This window comes from Scyliorhinus torazame, chromosome 1 (assembly GCF_047496885.1).
Source record: "Scyliorhinus torazame isolate Kashiwa2021f chromosome 1, sScyTor2.1, whole genome shotgun sequence".
Taxonomy (NCBI): Eukaryota; Metazoa; Chordata; class Chondrichthyes; order Carcharhiniformes; family Scyliorhinidae; genus Scyliorhinus; species Scyliorhinus torazame.
Window position 1 is genome coordinate 293,723,741 of NC_092707.1, and position 25,131 is coordinate 293,748,871.

The 25,131-nt window shown below is 51.8% G+C and overlaps 1 protein-coding gene across 1 annotated transcript in view; it reads right to left on the minus strand.

Moving 5' to 3' along the window:
* LOC140421095 (synaptojanin-2-like) overlaps positions 1-25,131 on the minus strand; it is a 287,869-nt gene that overhangs the window by 123,770 nt on the left and 138,968 nt on the right. Inside the window, 4 exon segments of the mRNA XM_072505504.1 lie at positions 4,885-5,076; positions 7,010-7,166; positions 17,058-17,210; positions 20,092-20,173. Of these exon segments, the coding sequence (XP_072361605.1) occupies positions 4,885-5,076; positions 7,010-7,166; positions 17,058-17,210; positions 20,092-20,173 (584 nt within the window).

Below are 25,131 nucleotides of genomic sequence, written 5' to 3' on the forward strand. Positions count from 1 at the left end.
CTCTCAAGGCAAACTTTATCCTCTTCAACCTGAGAAACCCCGCCATGTCATTGATCCAAGCCTCCACACTTGGGGGCTTTGCGTCCCTCCATATTAGTAAGATCCTTCTCCGAAGGCAAAGGCCAGAACTCCGGCCTCTTTCGGCTCCTGCAGTCCCAGCTGGACTGACACCCCAAATATTGCTATCCCCCAGCTCGGTTTTACCCGAGTGCCCAAGACTCTGGACATAGCCCTTGCGAAGCCCCTCCAAAGCCCCTCAAGCACCGGACACACCCAGAACATATGGGCATGATTTGCTGGGCTCCCCGAACACCTCACACACCTGTCCTCCACCCCAAAAAACTTACACATCCTCGCCCCTGTCATATACGCCCTGTGCACCACTTTAAACTGGATCAGGCTGAGCCTGGCACAAGATGAGGAGGAATTGACCCTGCCCAGGGCGTCAGCCCACAGGTCCTCACCCAGCTCCTCCTCCCACTTGCCCTTCAGCTCCTCCACTGAGGCTTCCTCCGCCTCCTGCAGCTCCTGGTAAATCGCCGAGACCGTACCCTCTCCGACCCACACACCCGAAATCACCCTGTCCTGTATCCTCCGGGCAGGCAGCAGCGGGAATTCCCCTACCTGCCTCCTCACAAACGCCCTGGCCTGCATATACCTGAAAGCATTTCCTGGGGGTGACCCAAATTTCTCCTCCAGCGCCCTCAGACTGGCAAACGTCTCGTCAATGAATAGGTCCCCCATCCTTTTAATTTGAGCCCGATGCCAACTTGGAAATCCACCATCCATCCTGCCCGGTGCAAACCTATAGTTGTTCCGTATCGGGGACCAAACCGAGGCCCCACCTCCCCCCTGTGCCGTCTCCACTGCCCCCAGATCATAGAATTATCATGGAATTTACAGTGCAGAAGGAGGCCATTCAGCCCATCGAGTCTGCACCGGCTCTTAGAAAGAGCACCCCACCCAAGGTCCACACCTCCACCCTAACCCAGTAACTCCACCCAACACTAAGGGCAATTTTGGACACTATGAGCAATTTAGCATGGCCAATCCACCTAACCTGCACATCTTTGGATTGTGGGAGGAAACCGGAGCACCCGGAGGAAACCCACGCACACACGGGGAGGATGTGCAGACTCCACACAGACAGTGACCCAAGCCGGAATCGAACCTGGGACCCTGGAGCTGTGAAGCAATTGTGCTATCCACAATGCTACCGTGCTGTGCTGCCCCGGATCCTCAGTGTCGCTGCCACCACCGAGCCCGTGGTGTACCGCATCGGTGGTAGCGGCAACGTTGCTGTCACCAGTGCCCCCAGGCTAGTACCCACACATGACGCCGCCTCCAGTCTTTTCCACGCCGCCCCCTCTCCCTCCATTACCCATTTCTGAATCATTGCCACATTAGCTGCCCAGTAGTAGCTACACAGATTCGGCAGCGCCAACCCCCCCCCCCCCCCACTCCAAGAACAGTCTCTTAACCCTCGGGGTCTTACTTGCCCATACGAACCCCATAATGCTCTTGCTCGCTCGCTTGAAAAAGGCCTTAGGGATGAGAATAGGCAGGCACTGGAACACGAACAAGAACCTAGGGAGGACCGTCATCTTAACGGACTGCACCCTACCCGCCAGGGAGAGTGGCAACACGTCCCATCTCCTAAAGTTCTCCTCCATCTGGTCTACCAACCGTGCCAAGTTGAGCTTGTGCAGGACCCCCCAACTCCTGGCCACCTGGATACCCAAATACCGGAAACTCCTCTCCACCCTCTTGAGCGGCAGCTCCTCCAGCCTCCTCTCCTGACCCCTCGCATGCACCTCAAAGAGCTCATTCTTCCCAACATTGAGCTTGTATCCTGAGAAGTCTCCAAACTCCCCAACGGTCTGCATGACCTCTGCCATCCCCTCCACTGGATCTGCATATACGAAAGCAAGTCATCTGCTATAATGAGACCTGATGCTCCTCCCCTCCCTGGACCAACCCCCTCCAGTTTCTAGACTCCCTTACTGCCATAGCCAGCGGCTCAATTGCCAGGGCAAACAGCAGGGGGGACAGGGGGCACCGCTGTCTCATCCCAAGGTACAACCTGAAGTACTCTGACCTCAGCCGATTCGTCGATACGCTCGCCACCGGGTCTGGTATAACAATTTGACCCATCCTATGAACCCCTCCCCGAACCCAAACCTGCCCAGCACTTCCCACAGGTACTCCCACTCCACCCAATCAAAGGCCTTCTCCGCGTCCATTGCCGCCACCACTTCCGCCTCCCCGCCCCTCCGAGGGCATCATGATCACATTCAGGAGCCTCCGCACGTTTGCATTTAACTGCCTTCACAAACCCCGTCTGATCCTCATGTATCACTCCCGGGACACAATCCTCAACCCTAGTGGCCAGGACCTTCGCCAACAACTTGGCATCCACATTAAGGAGCGAGATCGGCCTATACAAGCCACACTGCAGCGGATAAGCGAGATCAGCGCCCGAGACATCGTCGGGTTAAAAATCCCTTCCACCTTCGCCCCGTTGAAGGTTCTCACCAACAACGGACTCAACAGTTCCACAAACTTCCTATAGAATTCGACCGGGAGCCCATCCCTGATTCCTCCACTTTCCCTTGCCGCCTCCCTCCTGTGTCGCTGGTGCGCCAGCATCCGGCTCGCCTTCTCCCCATACTCGTACGCTGTCCCCTGCACCTTCCTCCACTGGGCCTCGGCTTTCCCCGTAGTCAGCAAATCAAACTCCATTTGGAGGCTCCGCCGCTCCTTCAGCAGCCCCTCTTCAGGGGAATCCGAGTATCTCCTTTCCACCCTCAGTATCTCCCCCACCAATCTCTCCTTCTCCATCCTCTCCCTCTTCTCCCTGTGAGCCCTGATTGAGATTAGCTCTCCCCTGACCACCGCCTTCAGCACCTCCCAAACCACACTAACTGGTACCTCCGGGTATTTCCCCATTATCATTGGCCTCTATGTACCTTTGAATGCACCCCCGGACCCGCCCACAGACCACCTCGTCCGCCAGCAGTCCCACATCCACGCGCTACAGCGGGCGCTGGCCCCTCTCCTTCCCCCAACTCCAGTTCCACCCAGTGCAGGGCGTGGTCCGAAATCGCTATGGCCGAGTACTCCGTCCCCTCCACTCTTGGAATCAACGCCCTACTCACCACGAAGAAGTCTATCCGTGAATAGGCCTTGTGCACATGGGAAAAGGAGAAATCTCTAGTCACTGGCCTGGCAAACCTCCACGGATCCACTCCCCCCATCTGATCCATAAACCCCCTCAGAACCTTGGCCGCAGCTGGCCTCTTGCCCGACCTCGACCTAGATCGATCCAGTGCCGGGTCCAGTACCGTATTGAAGTCCTCCCCCATTATCAGATTCCCCGCCTCTAGATCCGGGATCCGGCTCAGCATGCGCTTCATGAACCCTGCATTGTCCCAGTTCGGGGCATATACATGCACCAGCACCACCCGGGTCCCCTGCAGTCTACCACTCACCATCACATATCGGCCCCCATTATCTGCCACAATACTCATCGCCTCGAACATCACCCACTTGCTCACCAGGATTGCAACGCCCCTATTCTTCGCATCCAGCCCAGAGTGAAAGACCTGCCCCACCCACCCCTTCCTCAGCCTGATCTGATCCGCCACCTTCAGGTGCGTCTCCTGCAACATAGCGACGTCTGCTTTCAGTCCCTTTAAGTGCGCGAACACCCAGGCCCTCGTGACCGGCCCATTCAGGCCTCTCATGTTCCACGTGATCAGCCGGATTCCCAAAGGCCCAGGGCCTCCGCACCCTCCCCCCCCCCCATTCAAGCGCGGGGAACAGCCCCTCCAAACCGATACACATGCCCAAAAAAAACACACATCAAATCAAATCGCTCCTTCCCATTCCCCAGCACCCCCCCAACCTGCAGCAAACCATTAATTCGAGTCCAGCTTTTCATTTTGGATTAAGGTCCAAGCCTCGTCCGGCGTACCAAAATAATGGTGTCGGTCCTGAAAAGTGACCCACAGCCGCGCTGGCTGCAGCAGCCCAAATTTCACCGCCTTTCGATGGAGAACCGCCTTGGCCCGGTTGAATCCTGCCCTCTTCTTGGCCAGCTCTGCACTCCAGTCCTGGTAGATGTGGATTTCAGTGTTCTCACACCTGCTGCTCCACTCCTTCTTCGCCCACCTCAGGACACACAGTCAGTAAAACGGTGAAACCGTACCACCACAGCCCTCGGCCTCCTAGCCAGGACTCTGTGTGCCCCATCCAGCTCCAGGGGCCTCGGGAAGTCTCCCGCGCCCATTAGCGTGCCCAGCATCGTGGCTACATACGCCCCGACATCTTTTGGATTTCCAGCATCTGGTTTTGTTTTCACAACACTCTGCCACCCGGCACAAAAGATATGTGCATTAGCATGGTGACTTTGGCTTTGTCCTCCTTTGTTATTTGAGATAGCCCATACCTATCTGAAAATATATCTAAAATAGAAATTCACCAATGGACACTTGCTGCCCAAATCTTTGTGCCTTGTACCAGAATGCATTGGAGCGTCAACATGCTGTAGCACAGGGGCAAAGTGAAGTCTAGAATTACACAGTATCAACTCTCATCATTGTTATGTTGAGTTTGCTGGCTCAGTACTTCGCAGTATTGCAGCACACCTTTCTGTACCAGCTAGGCCCTCTATTATGTTACTTCTGCCTGCATTTGGATGGACTTGATGGTTTGAATTAGAAAATCTGACAGCACCACTATTATCCAGATATATTAAGTAGTTTGTAAAGTATATGGCAATTTAAATAAATCGCCAGATTAATTCTGTAAACGAGGAGTTCCAGATAACTGGACATATATTGACTTCAGTCTAAGTTTGAAAAGTTAATTTCTCCAGCTTACCCTGGATCTTGGGTATCCCACTCTCTTTGAAAGAATCAAGTAACCAACTGCTGAGCTCCACAGTGCTGAGCATGTTGCTTCTGAATTGTTTACCACCATTTACATTCCAGGTCCCAATGCTGATGCGAGCACACTTGACATTGGTATATTCCACCTGCCGTTCACACATAGCTTGCAAAATCCCAGGAGGTGCTGTAAGTCAATGGAACAATTAGAAACCTGTCATCAGTTCAAGGGCAGGTCTGGTGGGGTGTTTTCCCGTCGGCTTTTGGGTGAGATCCAGACCGGTATTCACCCACACTTAAGCCATTTTTGGGGGCCTTGGAGAGTTTCTCACCGGTTAATCCCACACCTAGGGCACCATCCACCGGCCGTGTTGCGCTCTCGCTCAAGCGAGCGCGGTGCGCCGGTAGATGCTGGGAGTGTCCTCCCGCGGGTTTCCCGGCAGCTTTCATGCCTCACAGAATCTAACTTAGTCCTGCCAGGCGTCGGAGTCACAATCATGCCCAAAAGAGGCGTGACCAAACGGCAATCACCTCAGACCGTTTTAAACCGACTTTGATATGCTTACCCAGGATTTACCGGCCACCCGGGATCTACCAGCCTCCCCACCGAGGCCGCAGCCGGCTGCCATTCAGCACTGATCCACACAAACGTGGAGCAGGCAGAACGGCACCGGGGGGGGGGGGGAATCCCGGGCTATCGGAGACCCCTGGGTGATCATAGCCAGTGGAGGGTGGCTTCCTGACCCTCCCTTTGGAATGCGGACAACTTGGCACTGACCAGCTGGCACCCTGGCCCTGCCAAAGTGCCCAGGTAGCACTGCCAAGCTGGCAGGGCACTGCCCAGGTGCCTGGGTGGCAGTGTGAAGAGTCAGGGGCAGAGGAAGGCCACAACCATGAAAGGTGGAAGAGGGGGTATGGCAGATAGGTAGGGGCCTCTGGAAGTTTGTGGGGGTGACAGGTGTGGGCCGTGGGGAAGCAGGGGGTGCCTGAAGAGGGGGGACCCCCAGTGACCACATAGTGGGGTGTCCTCACTTGGGGGGGGTGGGCTGTGTCCATGTGTGTGGGGAGTAACATTGCCCATGGGTGGGGGGAGACCCACAATCTCACTTAGAAATCAGGGCACACTTTCAAAATGGCAGCCTGAACTCGGGGTTCAGCTCCCCAGTGCTGAAAGAAATTCTAAGTGTGGGCTAAACTGGTGGGAAATTCCCCAGGGCCCCAAAAAGTGACTAAGTATCATGGGATAGTGGTGGGGAACGAAAGGAACTTCAAATTTCTCCATCGAATTCTGCTGTTGGAAATTTTTTTCAGCAACTGGGAACTAATCTCGTCGGCAAGACTGGCTCCTCAGAGATTGGGGCGCCATTTTGAAAGGGTGCCTCGATCTCAAAGTGGGCTTGAGGGTGCCCCAAACCCCACCCACAAACAATGTGACCCCCACAGTCATGGGCATCACCACCACCGCCACCCTGCAAGTGAGCACACCCCACTATGGAGTCCCTCAGGGCCCCCCGTCTTTAGCGCGCATCTCCTTTCAGGATCCGCCCGCCCCCCCCAACCACCATTCATGACGTCACTTCACTGCCATTGACAATACCAGCCTGGCACCCAGGCAGTGCCACTTATACTCTGGCAGTGACAGGGTGGATGTTGACACTGCCAGGGTGCCCAGGTACTAGGGGGAGTGCCAGTTTTGCCCTCTTCAGACCACCTCGGAGGCTCCAATAATCTTTGAGACCCCATGAGTGGCCATCATGCCTGGTCCCAGATGTGGAGACCAGTACTAATCAGCTCCCAGGTGAGGCCTCGCCATTCCGGCCAGTGGCTCCCAGGAACCTCAAACTGTCCGCACAGTTAAATGAGCCTAATGGTCGGGCGACTTGGACGGTTTTCCGCCTGAGACAACGCACATTTTGTGCTGCTCCTGGCGCAACAGGATGTAACACGGTGGGAAAATTGCTCCCCATATTACACATAGTTTGTGTATAATATATAACCATGAGTGAAAAAAGCAGGAAAGACGACGAGTGGGCAGGAATTTAACAGTCTTGAAAGTCCCGGGACAGACAGGTTACTGTAGAGAACATCGTGATGAGTCTATGATAGGCATGGTTACTTACTAAAAAGTGCACTGCTGTCCATCAGCATCCTCGCCTTATCTGCATAATCCTCGCCGTAAAAATCCCCCATGAGGAGCAAATCAATAGCATCTTGTTTAGAACCATCAAAGAAATTGGCCTGGATAGTTCGGGATACAGAGCGTGCTCCATCTTTCACCTAGACAAACAGTACTTTATTGAATTTAGAGTAATAGTTCCATCCTAATTCCATTTTTACACTTCCTTGCCTTTAAGCGTACAGCTTTGGTTCAGTTGCCCATGCTCTCAGCTCAACACAAAGTTTAAAGGATTACAGAACAGACATGGATACAATACTGAGGACCTGCTGCACTATTGGAGGTACCATCTTTTCAATGAGGCCAAGGTTGTGCCTGCTCGCTCAAGCAGATACAGATGATTCTATGCATTAGTGGAGCATGGAGTTCCCCACAGTGCCCTGACCAATAATCCTCCCGTAACCAATATCATCAAAGAATGATCATTGTTCAACTGCTGTTTGTAGGAACCTGTTGTACTGTGGTCACTCACACTACAAACGCTGCAAAAAAATAAGCTGTAAAAAATCAGGGGCGAAATTCTCCAGTATCGGCGCGATGTCCGCCGACCGGCGCCAAAAACAGCGCAAATCAGTCCGGCATCGCGCTGCACCAAAGGTGCGGAATCCTCCGCATCTTGGGGGGCTGAGCCCTCACCTTGAGGGGCTAGGCCCACACCGGACTGACTTCCGCCCCGCCAGCTGGCGGAAAAGGCCTTTGGTGCCCCACCAGCTGGCGCGGAAATGACATTTCCGGATAGCGCATGCGCAGGAGCATGAGCGGCCGCTCACGGCATTCCTGCGCATGCGCTGTGGAGGGAGTCTCTTCCGCCTCCGCCATGGTGGAGACCGTGGCGAAGGCGGAAGGAAAAGAATGCCCCCACGGCACAGGCCCGCCCGCGGATCGGTGGGCCCCGATCGCGGGCCAGGCCACCGTGGGGACACCCCCCGGGGCCAGATCGCCCCGCGCCTCCCCCAGGATCCCGGAGCCCGCCCGCGCCGCCTTGTCCCGTTGGTAAAAGACGTGGTTTAATCCACGCCGGCGGGACAGGCATTCTAGCAGCGGGACTTCGGCCCATCTGGGCCGGAGAATCGCGGGGGGGGGGGGGGGGGCCGCCAACCGGCGCGGCGCGATTCCCGCCACCGCCGAATCTCCGGTGCCGGAGGATTCGGCAACCGGCGGGGGTGGGATTCACGCCAGCCCCCAGCGATTCTCCGACCCGGCGGGGGGTCGGAGAATCTCGCCCCAGAAGTCAGAAGAGCTATGTCAGAAATGATTCCTAATCCGCAATGATGAAAATTCGATCATGCAATACATTGGGCGGGGCTGTGGGTGCATTTGAATTTCTTCAGACCTCTGTTTTGCCTTTCAAAAGGCCAAAGCTTATACCTTCATAAATTTGCATATACCGCTAGCAAATTACCAAATGTTACCTAGAAACCACTGTCCCATCCGAGGCTCTGATATTAACGAAAGAACAGAACAAAGAGTGGGGATCTAACAGTGCGTGACGAAGATGCAAGATCATGGGACATGTCAGAATGTTCAATTCACTGCCTGGTTTAGTGTCACCACTGCATGTGAGAGGGCACGACAGAGGCCTGCATATCGTGATTTCCCCGACTAATTAAAAGTCCAAGTTAATTCAAAGATGAAAAGGAGGCTGTTTTCAGACTCTGACAGGGAAATATTAACCAAGACGTGGAAAATGAGCACGAGTAGAAGTAAGGCTCCTTTCACATTATCTGATGCACTGCCTACTGTATTATGGAAAACAGGTGTGTTGATGTCAGGTTTGCCAGCAGCTGTCATTACACCAGATAGAAAGTAGCAGTCGCGATCTGCAAACATAAAATCCCGGTCTTGGTCTAGAACAGAAACTTCCTCGAACTAAATATTGTGCAAGGCTGAAGTCACTGATTACAGTCCCCACCACAAAGTCTGTCCCTTAGCCACTGACTCCATCCTTCCCCTGACAATTTAGTGACTGACAGACTGCATGCAATGCTGTTAACACATTCAACTCCAAGCTGAACCTCCAACCACACATATCCACTCCATCATCGATTTCTGCCCATTTCTACCTCTCTGAACTGCTCTTGTCTCATCTGCTGCTCATCCATCCCTTGAGACTTGGTTATTTCAATGCACTCCTGATCATTCTCTCATCTTTCATCCTAGATAAAACTCTGCTGCTCATGTACTAGCTGCCAAGTCCCATTCACCCATCATCCCGTGCTCATTGACCTACACTGGCTGACCATCAGGCATTCTCTTTTTTTGAAAAATATTTTTTGTCATAATATCCACGCATGTATATAATGAATTGCAGACAGGCAGTGATTGACATACAGGATGACCAATAAGCACACAGCACAGTGCAGCCAATCACCAGACAGGACACCACCACTATAAAGCCAGAGGGCACTAGGTTTCCCGCTCTCTCTGGACCCAGCCACTGAGACAGTCAGAGTCCACGAGCTAACACAGTGCAAACACCATGCGGTAGCTAGTAAGTTTGGTCAGGATAGTACAAGGTCTCCAGTCAGTTCAGTATAGTGTCGACCCACAGTTAAATATGTATGTTAGTTCTATCGTTCAATAAAACCGTGTTGGATCTTCTACAGTGTTTCTGTTTCTCGCATCGCTGCATCGAGTGCTGTCCTCACCGAACCAACCTGCCTAACACATCATTTTTATTCTCCATTTTCACATTTTCTTCAGCATTTACACCCCACCAACAAACAGTAAACGGTAACGAATACAATGTCAATCCCCTTATTAACAACAACGATCCCATCCTCCCACCACCCCCCAAACAGCGGCCCACCTAACAATATAAGCATCAAATAAAACAAACCCTCCCAAGAAGGAAAAAAGGAATCAGGAATTGCCCCTGGTCACCGTTGGCATATACAGTCCACCTCCCAACCCCCCCCCCCCCCCAATATTCAATGCCATCTAATCCCCGAAAGAGTACCGTGAATGGCACCCATGAATTGTAGACACCCCCCCTCCCAGTCTCCTCCCCTCCACTTCCTCTTGTAAACTCCTCCCCCCAACCTCGGTTCCTTCCCCCAACTTTTCACCCCGGCTAGACTCATCGAAACTTGTTCTACCAGGCTCCGATGGCCGCAGCCCCTCCCCCCAGCTCACTCCCATTCACCAGCCTGCTTAAACCGGCCAGCGTGGAGGCCCCCGCCCGGGTCTCCTTCCCCCTTGCCTGGTCCCAGGAAAACCAAGAAATCCCCTTTAGCATACACACCCAAGCCCCAAAGAACCATCATTGCAAATGAAAGTCCCAACTCTTCCCTTGTCCAAATATACAGCGTCGACTCATTTAGTACATACACCAACTCGCAGTGAAAAAATAAAGTTACATGAGGCTACATCGGTACACGACCTTTTCTCAATTCTGCAACAGTCCTTCTGCCTTCACAAACTCCTCCACCACTTCCGCCGTCCCAAAATAAAAGTCCTTGGATTTGTAGGTCACCCTCAACTTAGCTGGATATACTATACCGCACTGCACCTTGCTGATGTACAGTGCCTTCTTCACCCGGCCAAAGGCCGCCCGCCTCCTCGCCAGCTCCACAGTAAAGTCCTGGTATATACGTACCACCAGCTCCAGCCCACTGCACCACCCGCTTCTGCTTTGCCCAGCACAGGACCTTATCCTTCACGCTGTACCTTCGGAAACATACAGTTACTACTCTTGGCGGCTCACTCGCCTTTGGTATAGGCCTCCACGACCGATGAGCCCGATCCAGTTCGTATCAAGAGGGATCGTCCCCCTCCCCCAATAGCTCTGCCAACATCGTGGCAAAATACTCAGTCGGCCTCGGGCCTTCCACCCCTTCGGGCAGACCCACGATCCTCAGATTCCGCCGCCTGGATCTGTTTTCCAGGTCTTCCATTTTGGCTCGCAGACCCTTGTTGGTTTCTATCAGCCTCCAGAACCCCTTCCCCATCGAGGTGAGTTGATCACTGTGCTGCGATAATACCTCTTCCACTTCCTTCAGTGTCTCACCTTGCGCCTGCACCTCCGCCGCTGCGCTAGATACCGCCGCCCTCACCGGGGCAATCGCCTCCTCCACCAGCACTTTCAATACCGCCCCATCTCCTTCTTCATCACTTCCATGTGCTTTGTGAACTGTTTTTCAAGTTCCACAACCATCACTTTGGTCATTTCTTCTGCTGTGAGCGATGCGGCCTCCCCAGGTGCTCTAGCCTCCACTTTCCTTACAGTCCATGCCCTGACTTTTCCACTCACCGGCAGACTTTCATTAACCCCCTTTTTCACAGCCGATTTTTTTTCCCAAGCTTGGACATTTCTCCTCCCTGTGCCTTCTTACAGCTTTTTCAGCCTCCGTTGCCCCTGGGACCGGGCGTTAAAACCCCAAAATTTCTATACCCGAGCAGGAGCCCTCCAGTGTGCGGCTGCCTCCCACCCACCGTCACTGGAAGTCCACCATCAGGCATTCTCAACCGTGTTTTCAAATTGCTCAATGGCTTCTCCCCTCCCTTAATCTGCAAAATCCTTTCAGATCGCTGCGCTTCTCCAATTCTGGCAACTCTTGCGTTCCTGATTTTAATTATTCCACCATTAGTGCATGTGCTTTCAGCTGCTTGGGCACTAAGCTGTGGAATTCCCTCTCTACAACTCTGCTTATCTACCTCTCTCTACATCTCTCACCTGCTTTAAGATGCGTTTAAACTTTATTCCTTTGACCAAGTTTTGGTTTCTCTGTTCTAATATCTTCTTATGTGACTCGGTGTCAAATGTTATTTGATCACACTTCTGTTAACTCACCATCCTGGTCCCCATGTTAACCAAAACCATCAACAGTTTCTAGAAGGGCCCTGACATAGACAGCAAAACCTAAAAGAGCACGAGAGAGGAGGACCCGGAGACAGACCAAAGGGCCTATTCTTGTGCTGTTCTTTGATGGCCAAGGCTGGGAACTGCACATTCAAAGGTATTCAACTTTCAGGAAGCATAGGCAAAAAGGAAGAGGAGGTGGGGTAGCTCTGTTAATAAAGGATTAGATTAGTACATCAGTCAGAGAGGATATTAGATCAGAAGATCAATACGTAGAACCAGTTTGAGTGGAGTTAAGAAACAGAAAGGGGCAGCAAGCATTGTTCAGAGAGATTTACAGGCCACCAAACAGTTGAGGTGATGTAGGCCATGGTATACATTAGCAAATTTGAGGTGTGTGTAACAAGGGTAGTAGGGTAATCATGGCGGACTTCAGTCTACACTTAGACTGGGTAAACGTAATTAACACTAATGCTGTGAAGGACAAATTCTTGGAATGAGTGCAAATGGTTTTCTAGAGCAGAACGTTGAGGAACTAACTAAAGGACAGGCTTTTTTTAGCTCTAATTACTAATCTCATTGTAAAGCAGCCTCCAGGGAAGTGTGACGATAATATGATAGAGTTTTACATTAAGTTTGAAAGTGACATGGTTCAATCTAACATGAGAGTCTAAATTCTAAACAAAGGAAACTATGAAGGGGCAAATTGACTGTGATAGATTGGGCAACTACATTAAAATATATGATGGTAGACTGGCAGTGGCTAGCATTTAAATAATTAATATACATAGTTTATAACCAATTTACATTCCTTTGAGGCACAAAAACCAAGAAGGAAACGTGATCCAACAATGGCTAACAATAGAAGTTAAATATTGCATTAGATCAAAGAAAGAGCCATATTGAAGGGACGGCACAATGACAGTGTTAGCACTGCTGCCTCACTACACCAGTGACCTGCGTCAATCCCAGCCATGGGTGACTATTTGTATTGAGTTTGCACTTTCTCCCCGTGTTTGTGTGGGTTTCTTCCTACAGTCCAAAAAAGTGCAGGTTAAGTGGATTGGCCATGCTAAATTACCCTTTAGTATCCAAAAATGTGTAGGTTAAGGGGTTATTGGGATAGGGCGGGGAGTGGACTTGGGTAGAGGTTTTTTTTAAGAGGGTCGTGCACACTTTTAAAAAAACTTTTTCCAATTAAGGGGCAATTTAGCGTGGCCAATCCACCTACCCTGCACATCTTTGGGTTGCTGGGGTGAGACCCACGCAGACACGGGGAGAATGTACAAACTTCACACGGACAGTGACACGGGGCCGGGATAGAACCAGAGTTCTTGACGCCTCATGACGCCCTATGCTGCACTTGCTCATGCATTGCTTTGTTTGGCCCTTGTTCCACACTGCAACCGAATGGCCCCGATCTGTGCTGTAACGTTTCGATGATAAATATAAAAACAGACTGTAAAACCTCCTTTAGATGGAAAAAAAAAGAGATTTGCAAAGACAAATGTGGGCCCGTTACAGACGGAGACAGGGGAATTTATAATGGGGAACAGAGAAACTAAACAAAAACTTGTGTTTCTTCGAAGTAGAAGATAATTCTCCAGGGATACTAAAGAACCAAGGGACTTGTAAGAAAGAGGAACTGAAAGCATAAGTTTAAAAAAAGAACTGGAGATTAAAAACAAAATATTTATTCCTGGAAAGCAGGTGGCGCTGCTAAACCAGCATTTACTGCCTATCCCGAATTGCTCTTGATGGTGCTGTTTCAGAGGGTTCCAGGGTTTTGACACAGCGACAGTGAAGAAACGGTGATGTAGTTTCAAGTCAGGATAGTGTACGACTTGGGAGTGGAAGCCGGTGATGTTCCCATGTATCTGCTGTCTTTGTCTGTCCAGGTGACAGAGGTCACGGGTTTGGAAGGTGCCCTCGAAGGAGGATTGGATTGGGGAGATGCTGCAGTGCAATTTGTAGATGGTACACACTGGTGCCACCATTCGTTGGGGTTAGAGGGAGTGAATGTTGAAGTTGGTCCGGGGGGGGGGGGTGAAATCAAGTGAGCTAATTTGTCCTGCAGTGTTGAGCTTCTCTCTTTATTTCTTTTATCAGAGTACCCAATTCTTTTTTTCCCAGTTAGGGGGGCAATTTAACGTGGCCAATTCACCTACTCTGCACATCTCTTTGGGTTGTGGGAGTGACACCCACGTAGATACAGGGAGAATACGCAAACGCCACACAGACAGTGACCCGGGGCTGGGATCGAACCCGGGTTCTCGGCGCCATGGGGCAGCAGTGCTGACCATTGCGCCACCATGCCGCCGTAGTGTCGAGATTCTGATGTGTTTTGGAGCTGTTCTCATCCAGGCAAGTGGACAGTGGTCCATCATACTTCTGACTTGTGCCCTGGAGATGGTGAGTCCGGAGGCGAGTTACTCTGCAGAATTCTCAGCCTCTGACCTGCTCTTCTGTTCAGTGTTTATATGACTGGTCCAGTTTGGTATCTGGTCAAAGGGAACCCCCATTGATAGTGAGGGATTTAAACAGTGGTGATTCCATTGAGAGATGGTTAGAATGGCCTCCTTCTGCACTGTAGGAATTCTATGGATGAAACAGCAGATTGGGCCTAGGATATTATGCTGCGGAACACCTGCAGATGTCCTAGAACTGAGATGATTAACCTCCAACAACCACAACCATCTTACTTTGTGCTAGATATGACTCTAGCCAGTGGAGACTTTTCCCCCCAATTCCAGTTTTGCTAGAGCTCGTTGATGCCAAACTCAGTTAAATGCAGCCTCAATGTCAAGGACAGTCACTCTCATCTCGCCTCTAGAGTTCAGCTCTTTTGTCCATGTTTGAACCAAGGCTGTGATAAGGTCAGGATCTGTATGGCCCTGGTGGAACTTAAACTGAGGGTCAGTGAGCAAGTCAATGCTGTGTAGGTGCCACTTGATAGCACTGTCAGCAAAACCTTCCATCACTTTGTTGATGTGACCTGAATTTGCTGAATCCCCTCGACCTGATGATGTACATCCCAGAGCGCTGAAAGAGGTAGCTGTAGAGATAATGGATGCATTGGTGATTATCTTCCAAAATTCTATAGATTCTGGAACAAATTGGAAGGTGACAAATGTAACCCCATATTTAAGAAAGTGGGAGAAAGAAAACAGGGAGCGTACAGCCCTGTTATCCTTACATCAGCAATAGTGAAAATGCGAGAAACTATTATTAAAAAAATGTGATAACAGGACACTTAGAAAATAATGGTAGGATTGGGCTGAGTCAACATGGATTTATTATAGGGAAAACAATGTTTGACAAACCTTTTGGGAGTTTTTTTGAGGGTGTAACTAGCAGATTAGGTAATGGTGTGTATGGTATATTTGGATTTTCAGAAGCTTTTGACTAGCAAATTTAGAGGGGATTGGTGGTAATGTACTTGCATGGAGTGAGAATTGGTTAACAGACAGAAAACAGAGAGTAGGAATAAAAGAGTCATTCTCAGGTTGGCAGGCTGTGAGTAGTGTAATATTGCAAGGATCCATGCTCGGGCCCGAGTTATTCACAACCTACATCAGTGATTTGGATGTGGGGACCAAATGTAATATGTCCAGGTTTGCTAATGAAACAAAACCAAGTGGGAATGCGGGTTGTGAAGATGATGCACGGAGACTTCATGGGAGAGTTAGACAGGCTAAGTGAGTGGGCAAAAACATGGCAGATGGAATATAATATGGAAAAATGTGCATTTCTGATTTTTCTTCAATTCAGAGTGTTTCTTAAATGGAGAGAGATTGGAAAATGTTGGTGTTCAAAGATACCTGGGTGTCCTTGCTCATAAGTCACTGAAGGCCAACATGCAGCTATAGCAAGTAATTAGGAAGCCAAATGATATGTTGGCTTCTATTACAAGAGGGTTTGAGTACAGGAATCTTGCTACAATTGTATAAAATCTTGGTGAGACTGCAGCTAGAGCATTATGTACAGTTTTGGTCTCTTTATCCGAGGAAGGATATACTTGCCATAGACGGGGCGCAGTGAAAGTTCACCAGACTGATTCTTGGGACGGTGGGATTGTCCTTTGAGGAGAGATTGAGGAAACTGGGCTTTTATTTTCTGAAGTTCACAAGGACGAGAGGCGAGTTCACTGAAACACATAGGGCTCGGCAAGTAGATACAGTAAGGATGTTTCCCCTGGCGGTGAGGACTACAAGTCTAGAACCAGGAACGCAGTCTCAGAATAAGAGGTGGGTCATTTTGCATTGAAGTGAGGAGGAACGTCTTCACTCAGAGCGGATAAATCTTTGGAATTCCCTACCCCAGAGCCTGAGTATGTTGAGTATGTCATTGAGTATGTTCAAGACAGAGATCGATAGATTTATAGATAGTAAAGACATCAAGGTATTTGGGTATAGTGCAGGAAAATGGCGTTGGGGCAGAAGATCAACCACAATCTAGCTGAATGTAGGTTCGAAGGGCTGAAAGGAAATAGGAGGAGGAGGCCAGTGTTACATAGAACATACAGTGCAGAAGGAGGCCATTCGGCCCATCGAGTCTACATCGACCTACTTAAGCCCTCACTTCCACCCTATCCCCGTAACCCAATAACCCCTCCTAACCTTTTTGGACACTAAAGGGCAATTTAGCATGGCCAATCCACCTAACCTGCAAGTCTTTGGACTTTGTTCTAATTCTATTTCACCAGCCATCTAAATGTGCACACTTTCCAGCAAGGTTCATTGGATAATGAGCAAGAGCAGGGACCTTGGCTAACTTTTTTCCCTAACCCAGGTAATAACGAAATCAACTGTGGAATTGCAGAAGTCTTCTCAAGCCAATAGACCACACATGAGACCTGAAACATTGGCTGAAGTACTGGCGGCCATTCCCACCGGCAGGCCAATGGCTACCTACCTGCTGTGGGTTTCCCCTGCGGCAGCGGGTTGAAACATTGAGAACACCCATTGACAGGAACACACATTGTTGTGTCGGTGTGGGGGGGTGGGGGGGGGGGGGGGGGGGGGAATCCCACCTTTTCTTGGTCTGTCTGGCTGTGCATTTATCAATTGATGGGCAGAAAAATAATGAGACTTCAGAAATAACCTTCTCTGTAACGGCTAGAAGAGAACACATTGCACACAACCTTATTAAAGAAAATGCACATACTTAAAATGCACTCCATTTATATCACCTTCGTTTTCCCCTCCCGTGCACGACTTCCTGTAAAGATCTTGCTTAAATTGTGTCCATTTAATGACCACATTGTCTTGTAAAATTCCACAAAACGCTCCACTACTGCCTTCTTAACAGCCATTCCCAGGCTCTTTAGCTGGCTATACAAAACCTATGAAGAACAAAGAATATAGTTCCATAGCAACAAAGCAGCATCAACAGCTATAATCTTTATCTTTATTATTATCACAAGTAGGCTTACAGTAACACTCCAATTTAGTTACTGTGAAAATCCCCTCGTCGCCACACTCCATAGCCTGTTAGGGTACGCCGAGGGAGAATTCAGAATGTCCAATTCACCTAACGGGAGTTGTGGGAGGAAACCGTAGCACCCGGAGGAAACCCACGCAGACATGGGGAGAATGTGCAGACTCCACACAGACAGTGACCCAAGCCGGGAATCGAACCTGGGACCCTGGAGCTGTGAAGCAACAGTGATAACCACTGTGCTACCGTGCCGCCCAGTAGCCACAAAATGTTAGTCAAAATTTTTATTAATTTTTGGCAGATACTAGTTTTCTTAGTCCACAGGACAGAAGCTATTTCCCATCTGAAAACATAGACATCATTCAAAATTATGTTTGTATTGAGGTTTGGCAGGAGGAAACATGGTAATGAATCAAATAGTCACTGCTGTCCTGGCCCCCTCAGAAAATGCAGTGTTTTCAGCATGGTGGCACCAGGAATACTGTGCATGGAGAACTGGGTGTAAACCTGTGCTCTACTGCTCTGTGGCATGTTGGAGTGTGGCTACATACAAAACACAGGTATATATATATAATATCCCACCATTCACAGAAAGTCACAATTTTAGTGAGGTGAAATTGATTGTTATGGAAAAAAGGGCCCGAGATCAGGGTCTATGGTTAACCAGAATCTGTGGCATTCATTGCCACAGAAGGTTGTGGAGGCCAAGTCACTAAATGTCTTTAAGACAGAGATAGCTAGGCTCATGATCAATAAGGGGATCCGGGGTTATGGGGAGAAGGCAGAAGAATGGGGATGAAAAAGATCAAATAACCAGCACCTCTTCAATCCCAGCAGCGCCTCCGGGAGCTGTGGAGGAAACAAAATGTGAGCGGTGTAGGCTCACCGGGTCTGTCACGCAGGACCAGGTAAGGGATAGGGTGGGGAACTGTGCTGGGCGTTGGGGAAGACAGAAGGCCTCTTTCAATGGGGGAAGCCCTTGCCACTGGGGCCCCTAACCTAGACAACAAGGAGGCTGGTAGAGTTAGCATACAGCCCTTGTCGCTTGCAGGGCCTCTATTGGCCTCTGGACTGTCCTCTACGTTCCCGACTCCTGAATAATCATGGGGGTTGGTGGGAGAGTGAGGAAGGCAATCGGCTCTCCACCCGCATCCATGCATCTGATTATATGCTAGTCTCCCACCTCACAGCCTGCTCCCGAGAGTGGGGTATTAAGTTCTGTCCATTGTAAAGCACTATTTGTGAATCAGGACTTGGTGTTGTGACTAACCCCAGGGCAACATAACCCCCTAGCTTCAACAGTATCAGACAGATAGTTAGTATCAATGAGCTAGCAGCTCCAAAGAGTTAACATGTATTAATATCATTCTTCGTCTTGGATGTTGCTCAGTGCTATCCACGCTGGATATTCATTCATAGATTCATAGCATTTACAGTGCAGAAGGAGGCCATTCAGCCCATCGAGTCTGCACCGGCTCTTTTGAAAGAGCACCCTACCCAAGGTCAACACCTCCATCCTATCCCCATAACCCAGTAACCCCACCCAACACTAAGGGCAATTTTGGACACTGAGGGCAATTTATCATGGCCAATCCACCTCACCTGCACATCTTTGGACTGTGGGAGGAAACCGGAGCACCCGGAGGAAACCCACGCACACACGGGGAGGATGTGCAGACTCCGCACAGACAGTGACCCAAGCCGGAATCGAACCTGGGACCCTGGAGCTGTGAAGCAATTGTGCTATCCACAATGCTACCGTGCTGCCCTCCACAATGCTACCGTGCTGCAGATATGTATCTGAACAAGTACAAAAGTTAATTTAGAAGGCTAATGAAATGTTATCCCTCATCTTCACGACCCAGATTTATAAAGTTATATAAACCTTCAGTTCGATTTTAACTGGAGTACACTGCTTTCACTTCTGGGCACTGCACCTCAGAAAGAACCTTTGAGAGGATGCAGTGCAGATTCACCAAAATTATACCAAGACTAAAAGGCATAAATTAGAAGAACTGGTTCCATGTACCACAGCACCTGATTCACCATAGTGCTTTACAATGGGCAGAACTTAATACCCCAGTCTCGGCGTATAGGAGAGCGACAGGGGATTTAATTGACTCGTTTAAGATGATTAAAGGAACACAGGTCAGTAGGGTGGCGCACTGGTTAGCATTGCTGGCTCACGTCGCCGAGGTCTCAGGTTCGATCCTGGCTCTGGGTCACCGTCCGTGTGGAGTTTGCACATTCTCCCCGTGTTTGCATGGGTTTCACCCCCACAACCCAAAGATGTGAAGGCTAGGTGGATTGGCCACGCTAAAATTGCCCCTTAATTGGAAAAAATGAATTGGGTACTCTTTAAAAAAAAAAAAAAAGATGATTAAAGAAATTGATAGTTTCTCTCTATTTTTCCTATTTCCACTGGTGAGGGTGTCCATATCCCAAACATTGGAGCTAAACGGTTAAGGGCGATGTCAGGAAGCTCTTTTTCAAACAAAGGGTACTGGAACTTTCATGCCAAAAAATGGTTGCGGCTATGCCAATAGAAGATTTATTTTGATAGATTTTTGCTGGGCAAAGGTATTAATATTTATGGAACAATGACAGGTAGATAGAGTTCAGCTGGAGATCAACCATGATCTAACCGAGTGGCGGAACAGAATTAAGGTGTTGCATAACCTATTTCTGTAACCATGTGCGAGAAATGTGATATCACTCGAACAATAAACCAATATCCCCTTCAAACGCTCCTTCGGTCAATTTTACTCAATAGCTAAAATGATTACCTCCAGTGCCACATAAGACTGGACACCATTTGTCCGATCCAGGCAATCAAGGCAGTTTGTTCTGAGCACTCCTGTCTGAAAACTTAAAAGAATAAATATAATTAATGCTAAAGTTTGAGTTTTCCTTGCTGTGAAATAAAGTTATTCAGGCTTGAGGCTGCAAATTCCTCTAACAGCACACGGAGGCATGCTGCTAAGGATCATCAATGGTACTGTAATTTATGGTAGCAATTAATTTTCACTGGAAGTGTACTTTTCGGAACAATCTGATAAAGTTTGATGTGGTGTCTGGAGATTTGGAAGCTGGGATCTGTATTGTACTAAGACATCAATGTGATTCTTAGCTGTTACAGCTACGTATAAGGAATATAACCGAGTGATAAAATGCATATAGCAAATGTTTCTTATATGTGTCCTGACACTAAATAATTAACAAAGTTATGAAGATTGGTTTTGAAATAGCAAACGGCCTTGCGTTTCTACTCAATTGCGCCAGGCTTTTTTGGTGCAAATCAGAGTAAACTGTAAAAGACGGCAGAGTTTGAAGCACAAATTGTGTTTCCGCAAATGTTTGCGCGCCTTTTAAACACATTGTGCTACAAGCAGGCCCCAATGCAAAAAGCTGGCAATCTTTCTCAGGCAAGTAAATCACCATTAGGAATTTCACCAATTGCGTTCATTTGCGAGCATGTGAGGAAGCTCCAAACTTAAGCTGCAAATTTTGGGTTCAAGGACAGGCATCTATTGAAAGGCATCAAGTGATTTTTATTTATTAAATGCATTTAATTACTGAATTTACATATTATTTACTAAGTATATGGTTCATATATAGGGGGCTGGATTCTCCCCCGGCGGGATGCTCCGTTTTGCCGGCAATCCAGGGGTTTCCTGACGGTGTGGGGCTCCCCCACAATGGGAAACCCCATTGACCAGTCAGTGTAACGGAGCATCCCGCCGGTGGGGTGGAACAGAAATGTGGCGCGATGGGGTGGAGAATCCAGCCCCAGGGTTCCTTTCCAGAGGGATAGAATTGAAAAGCAGGGAAGTTATGTTCAGCTTGTTCAGAACCATAGTTCAACTTCATTTGAAATACGATCAACATTTTTAGTTTCATTTTTAAAAAAGGTATAGGAAAGGCACTGAAAAACTGAAACTCAATACTGTACCCCAATCTCACTAGATATGGACAATAAATGTTGGCCTTGCCCACATCGCATGAATGAATAAAAACAAAATTATCACTGGGTAGTACAGAATTTGAATATTGCTGAAGCTTTTCACCCTTCACTCATCAGGGCAAATGTAAAAATGCCAAATTTATACTGGGGGAGAAAGGGTGCTGATTGGTTGGCAAGTCAACTCTGATTGGCCAAGGCATCGCCATGGAGAATGCAAAGGGGAACTACATGTTCCGCAAGCTCCCGGATAATTTTTAAAAAGCACAAGGCTTATACATACTCCCGTTATTTACAGAGAACAGGGGCGAAATTCTCCGTTATCGGCGGAAAGTCCGCCGATTGGCGCAAGAAACGGCGCAAATCCGACTTGCGTCACGTCGGAAAAATGGGTCGAAGGTCTCCGGCCCGAAATGGGCTAGCAGCGACGTAACGGGATCCGCGCTTGCGCAGTGGTTCACGCCGTGCAGCGTCATACGTGCCGCACGGCGTGACGGCTCATAAGGCCGCGCTGCTCCCCCCCACCCGACCGGAACACCCGACCGGAACACCCGACTGGATGGCTGGCCGCCGCTCAGCCCCGAGGTTCGAGTCACGGGATGTGGAGGCGCTCCTGGACGCGGTGGAGCAGAGGAGGGACGCCCTGTATCCCGGGCACGGCCGCAGAGTTGCCCCACGCCACAGCCGGCGTATGTGGAGGGAAGTGGCAGAGGTCATCACCGCTGCGGCCCTGACACCACGGACAGGCACCCAGTGCCACAAGAAGGTGAACAACCTCGTCAGAGCAGGCAGGGTGAGCCTCCCCCATATCCCCCCTCCCCCACATATCCCCCCCCTCCCCCACATATCCCCCCCCTCCCCCACATATCCCCCCCCTCCCCCACATATCCCCCCCCTCCCCCACATATCCCCCCCCTCCCCCACATATCCCCCCCCTCCCCCACATATCCCCCCCCTCCCCCACATATCCCCCCCCTCCCCCACATATCCCCCCCCTCCCCCACATATCCCCCCCCTCCCCCACATATCCCCCCCCTCCCCCACATATCCCCCCCCTCCCCCACATATCCCCCCCCTCCCCCACATATCCCCCCCCTCCCCCACATATCCCCCCCCTCCCCCACATATCCCCCCCCTCCCCCACATATCCCCCCCTCCCCCACATATCCCCCCCCTCCCCCACATATCCCCCCCCTCCCCCACATATCCCCCCCCTCCCCCACATATCCCCCCCCTCCCCCACATATCCCCCCCCTCCCCCACATATCCCCCCCCTCCCCCACATATCCCCCCCCTCCCCCACATATCCCCCCCCTCCCCCACATATCCCCCCCCTCCCCCACATATCCCCCCCCTCCCCCACATATCCCCCCCCTCCCCCACATATCCCCCCCCTCCCCCACATATCCCCCCCCTCCCCCACATATCCCCCCCCTCCCCCACATATCCCCCCCCTCCCCCACATATCCCCCCCCTCCCCCACATATCCCCCCCCTCCCCCACATATCCCCCCCCCTCCCCCACATATCCCCCCCCCTCCCCCACATATCCCCCCCCTCCCCCACATATCCCCCCCCTCCCCCACATATCCCCCCCCTCCCCCACATATCCCCCCCCTCCCCCACATATCCCCCCCCTCCCCCACATATCCCCCCCCTCCCCCACATATCCCCCCCCTCCCCCACATATCCCCCCCCTCCCCCACATATCCCCCCCCTCCCCCACATATCCCCCCCTCCCCCACATATCCCCCCCTCCCCCATATATCCCCCCCTCCCCCATATATCCCCCCCTCCCCCATATCCCCCCCCTCCCCCATATCCCCCCCTCCCCCATATCCCCAAGTGAATCCAGCCCTAACCTTAACCTCTGCAATGCACGCGCAACCAATGGCGTGCATTCATATACCTGCCTAACAGTGTTGCCTTTTACCCCTGCCACCCCCCCACAGGATAAGCGCGCACACAACAATAGGGAGCATGTGAGGACTGGAGGAGGCCCCGCTGATGAGAGGCCACTGACCTAACACGAGGAAAGGGCCCTGGAACTGGCTGGCGGACCTGACGACCGGGAGGTTGCTGATGCAGAGGTCGGGGGCGTAGTAGCAAGTGAGCCACCGACAGCCCGTCCCCATATCACCCCTCCCCTATATCCCCCTCCCCCGTATCACCTGATCACTGCCTGATGTCTAACCATGCATGCTTCATTGTGTATCGCAGGACCAAACGTCCAGGCACCCATCCCCGCAGATGCAGACCGCCCGCAGGATGCCCCTCGGAGGCCACGGGAGACGGAGAGACCCGGACCCTCCAGCATGCGACGCCCGCAGGATGCCCCTCGCACACCACGGGAGACGGAGAGACACGGACCCTCCAGCATGCGACGCCCGCAGGATGCCCCTCGGAGGCCACGGGAGACGGAGAGACCCGGACCCTCCAGCATGCGGCGCCCGCAGGATGCCCCTCGCACACCACGGGAGACGGAGAGACCTGGAGCAACAGGGAGACGACACCCCCGTCACGTGCGGGAGCGACCACCCAGCGACGAGGGGGGCAGCCACAGGCCCCCGTCACATCCGAGCCAGGACACCACTGCCCGGGACACCACTGCCCGGGACACCACTGCCCGGGACACCACTGCCCGGGACACCACTGCCCGGGACACCACTGCCCGGGACACCACTGCCCGGGACACCACTGCCCGGGACACCACTGCCCGGGACACCACTGCCCGGGACACCACTGCCCGGGACACCACTGCCCGGGACACCACTGCCCGGGACACCACTGCCCGGGACACCACTGGCCGGGACACCACTGGCCGGGACACCACTGGCCGGGACACCACTGGCCGGGACACCACTGCCCGGGACACCACTGCCCGGGACACCACTGCCCGGGACACCACTGCCCGGGACACCACTGCCCGGGACACCACTGCCCGGGACACCACTGCCCGGGACACCACTGCCCGGGACACCACTGCCCGGGACACCACTGCCCGGGACACCACTGCCCGGGACACCACTGCCCGGGACACCACTGCCCGGGACACCACTGCCCGGGACACCACTGCCCGGGACACCACTGCCCGGGACACCACTGCCCGGGACACCACTGCCCGGGACACCACTACCCGGGACACCACTACCCGGGACACCACTACCCGGGACACCCCTACCCGGGACACCCCTACCCGGGACACCCCTACCCGGGACACCCCTACCCGGGACACCCCTACCCGGGACACCCCTACCCGGGACACCCCTACCCGGGACACCCCTACCCGGGACACCCCTACCCGGGACAACCCCTACCCGGGACACCCCTACCCGGGAAGACGAAATACCGGACAGTGAGTCAGAGTGGATGGGTGGAGACGAACTCCCACCCCAAAGTGCCATGGACTCAGAGTGGGACGAAGAGCACGACACAACGCCATTGCTGTCACCAACACCCTCCACCATCGCAGAAACACTCACCTCGGTTGGGCACTTTAGTGATGAGGCGTCTGGTACACTCACTGGTGCGCACAACACAGCCGTCCCGGTACAGCAGGTGGAGGTAGGAGCAGCAGAGGGGCCAGGCGGTCGGAAGGCAGCACAGAACAAGCGAACATCTGCCGCCCAGATGGATCCCGGGTTCCTGGAGTTACCACACCCACACATAGATCCGATGCAACCACCGACCCGGAGACGAGCGAATAGGGTGACGGGTGGCTTGCGGCGGCTGCGGTCGCAGGTGGAGGAGTCCACCCGCGTCCAGGAGCTGGGAGTGGTGCCGGTCATGCGTGCCACCCAGGCCGACACCGCACGGGTGGCGTCCACGGTGGAGGCAATTGGTGCGACGGTGTCAGACATGGGGAA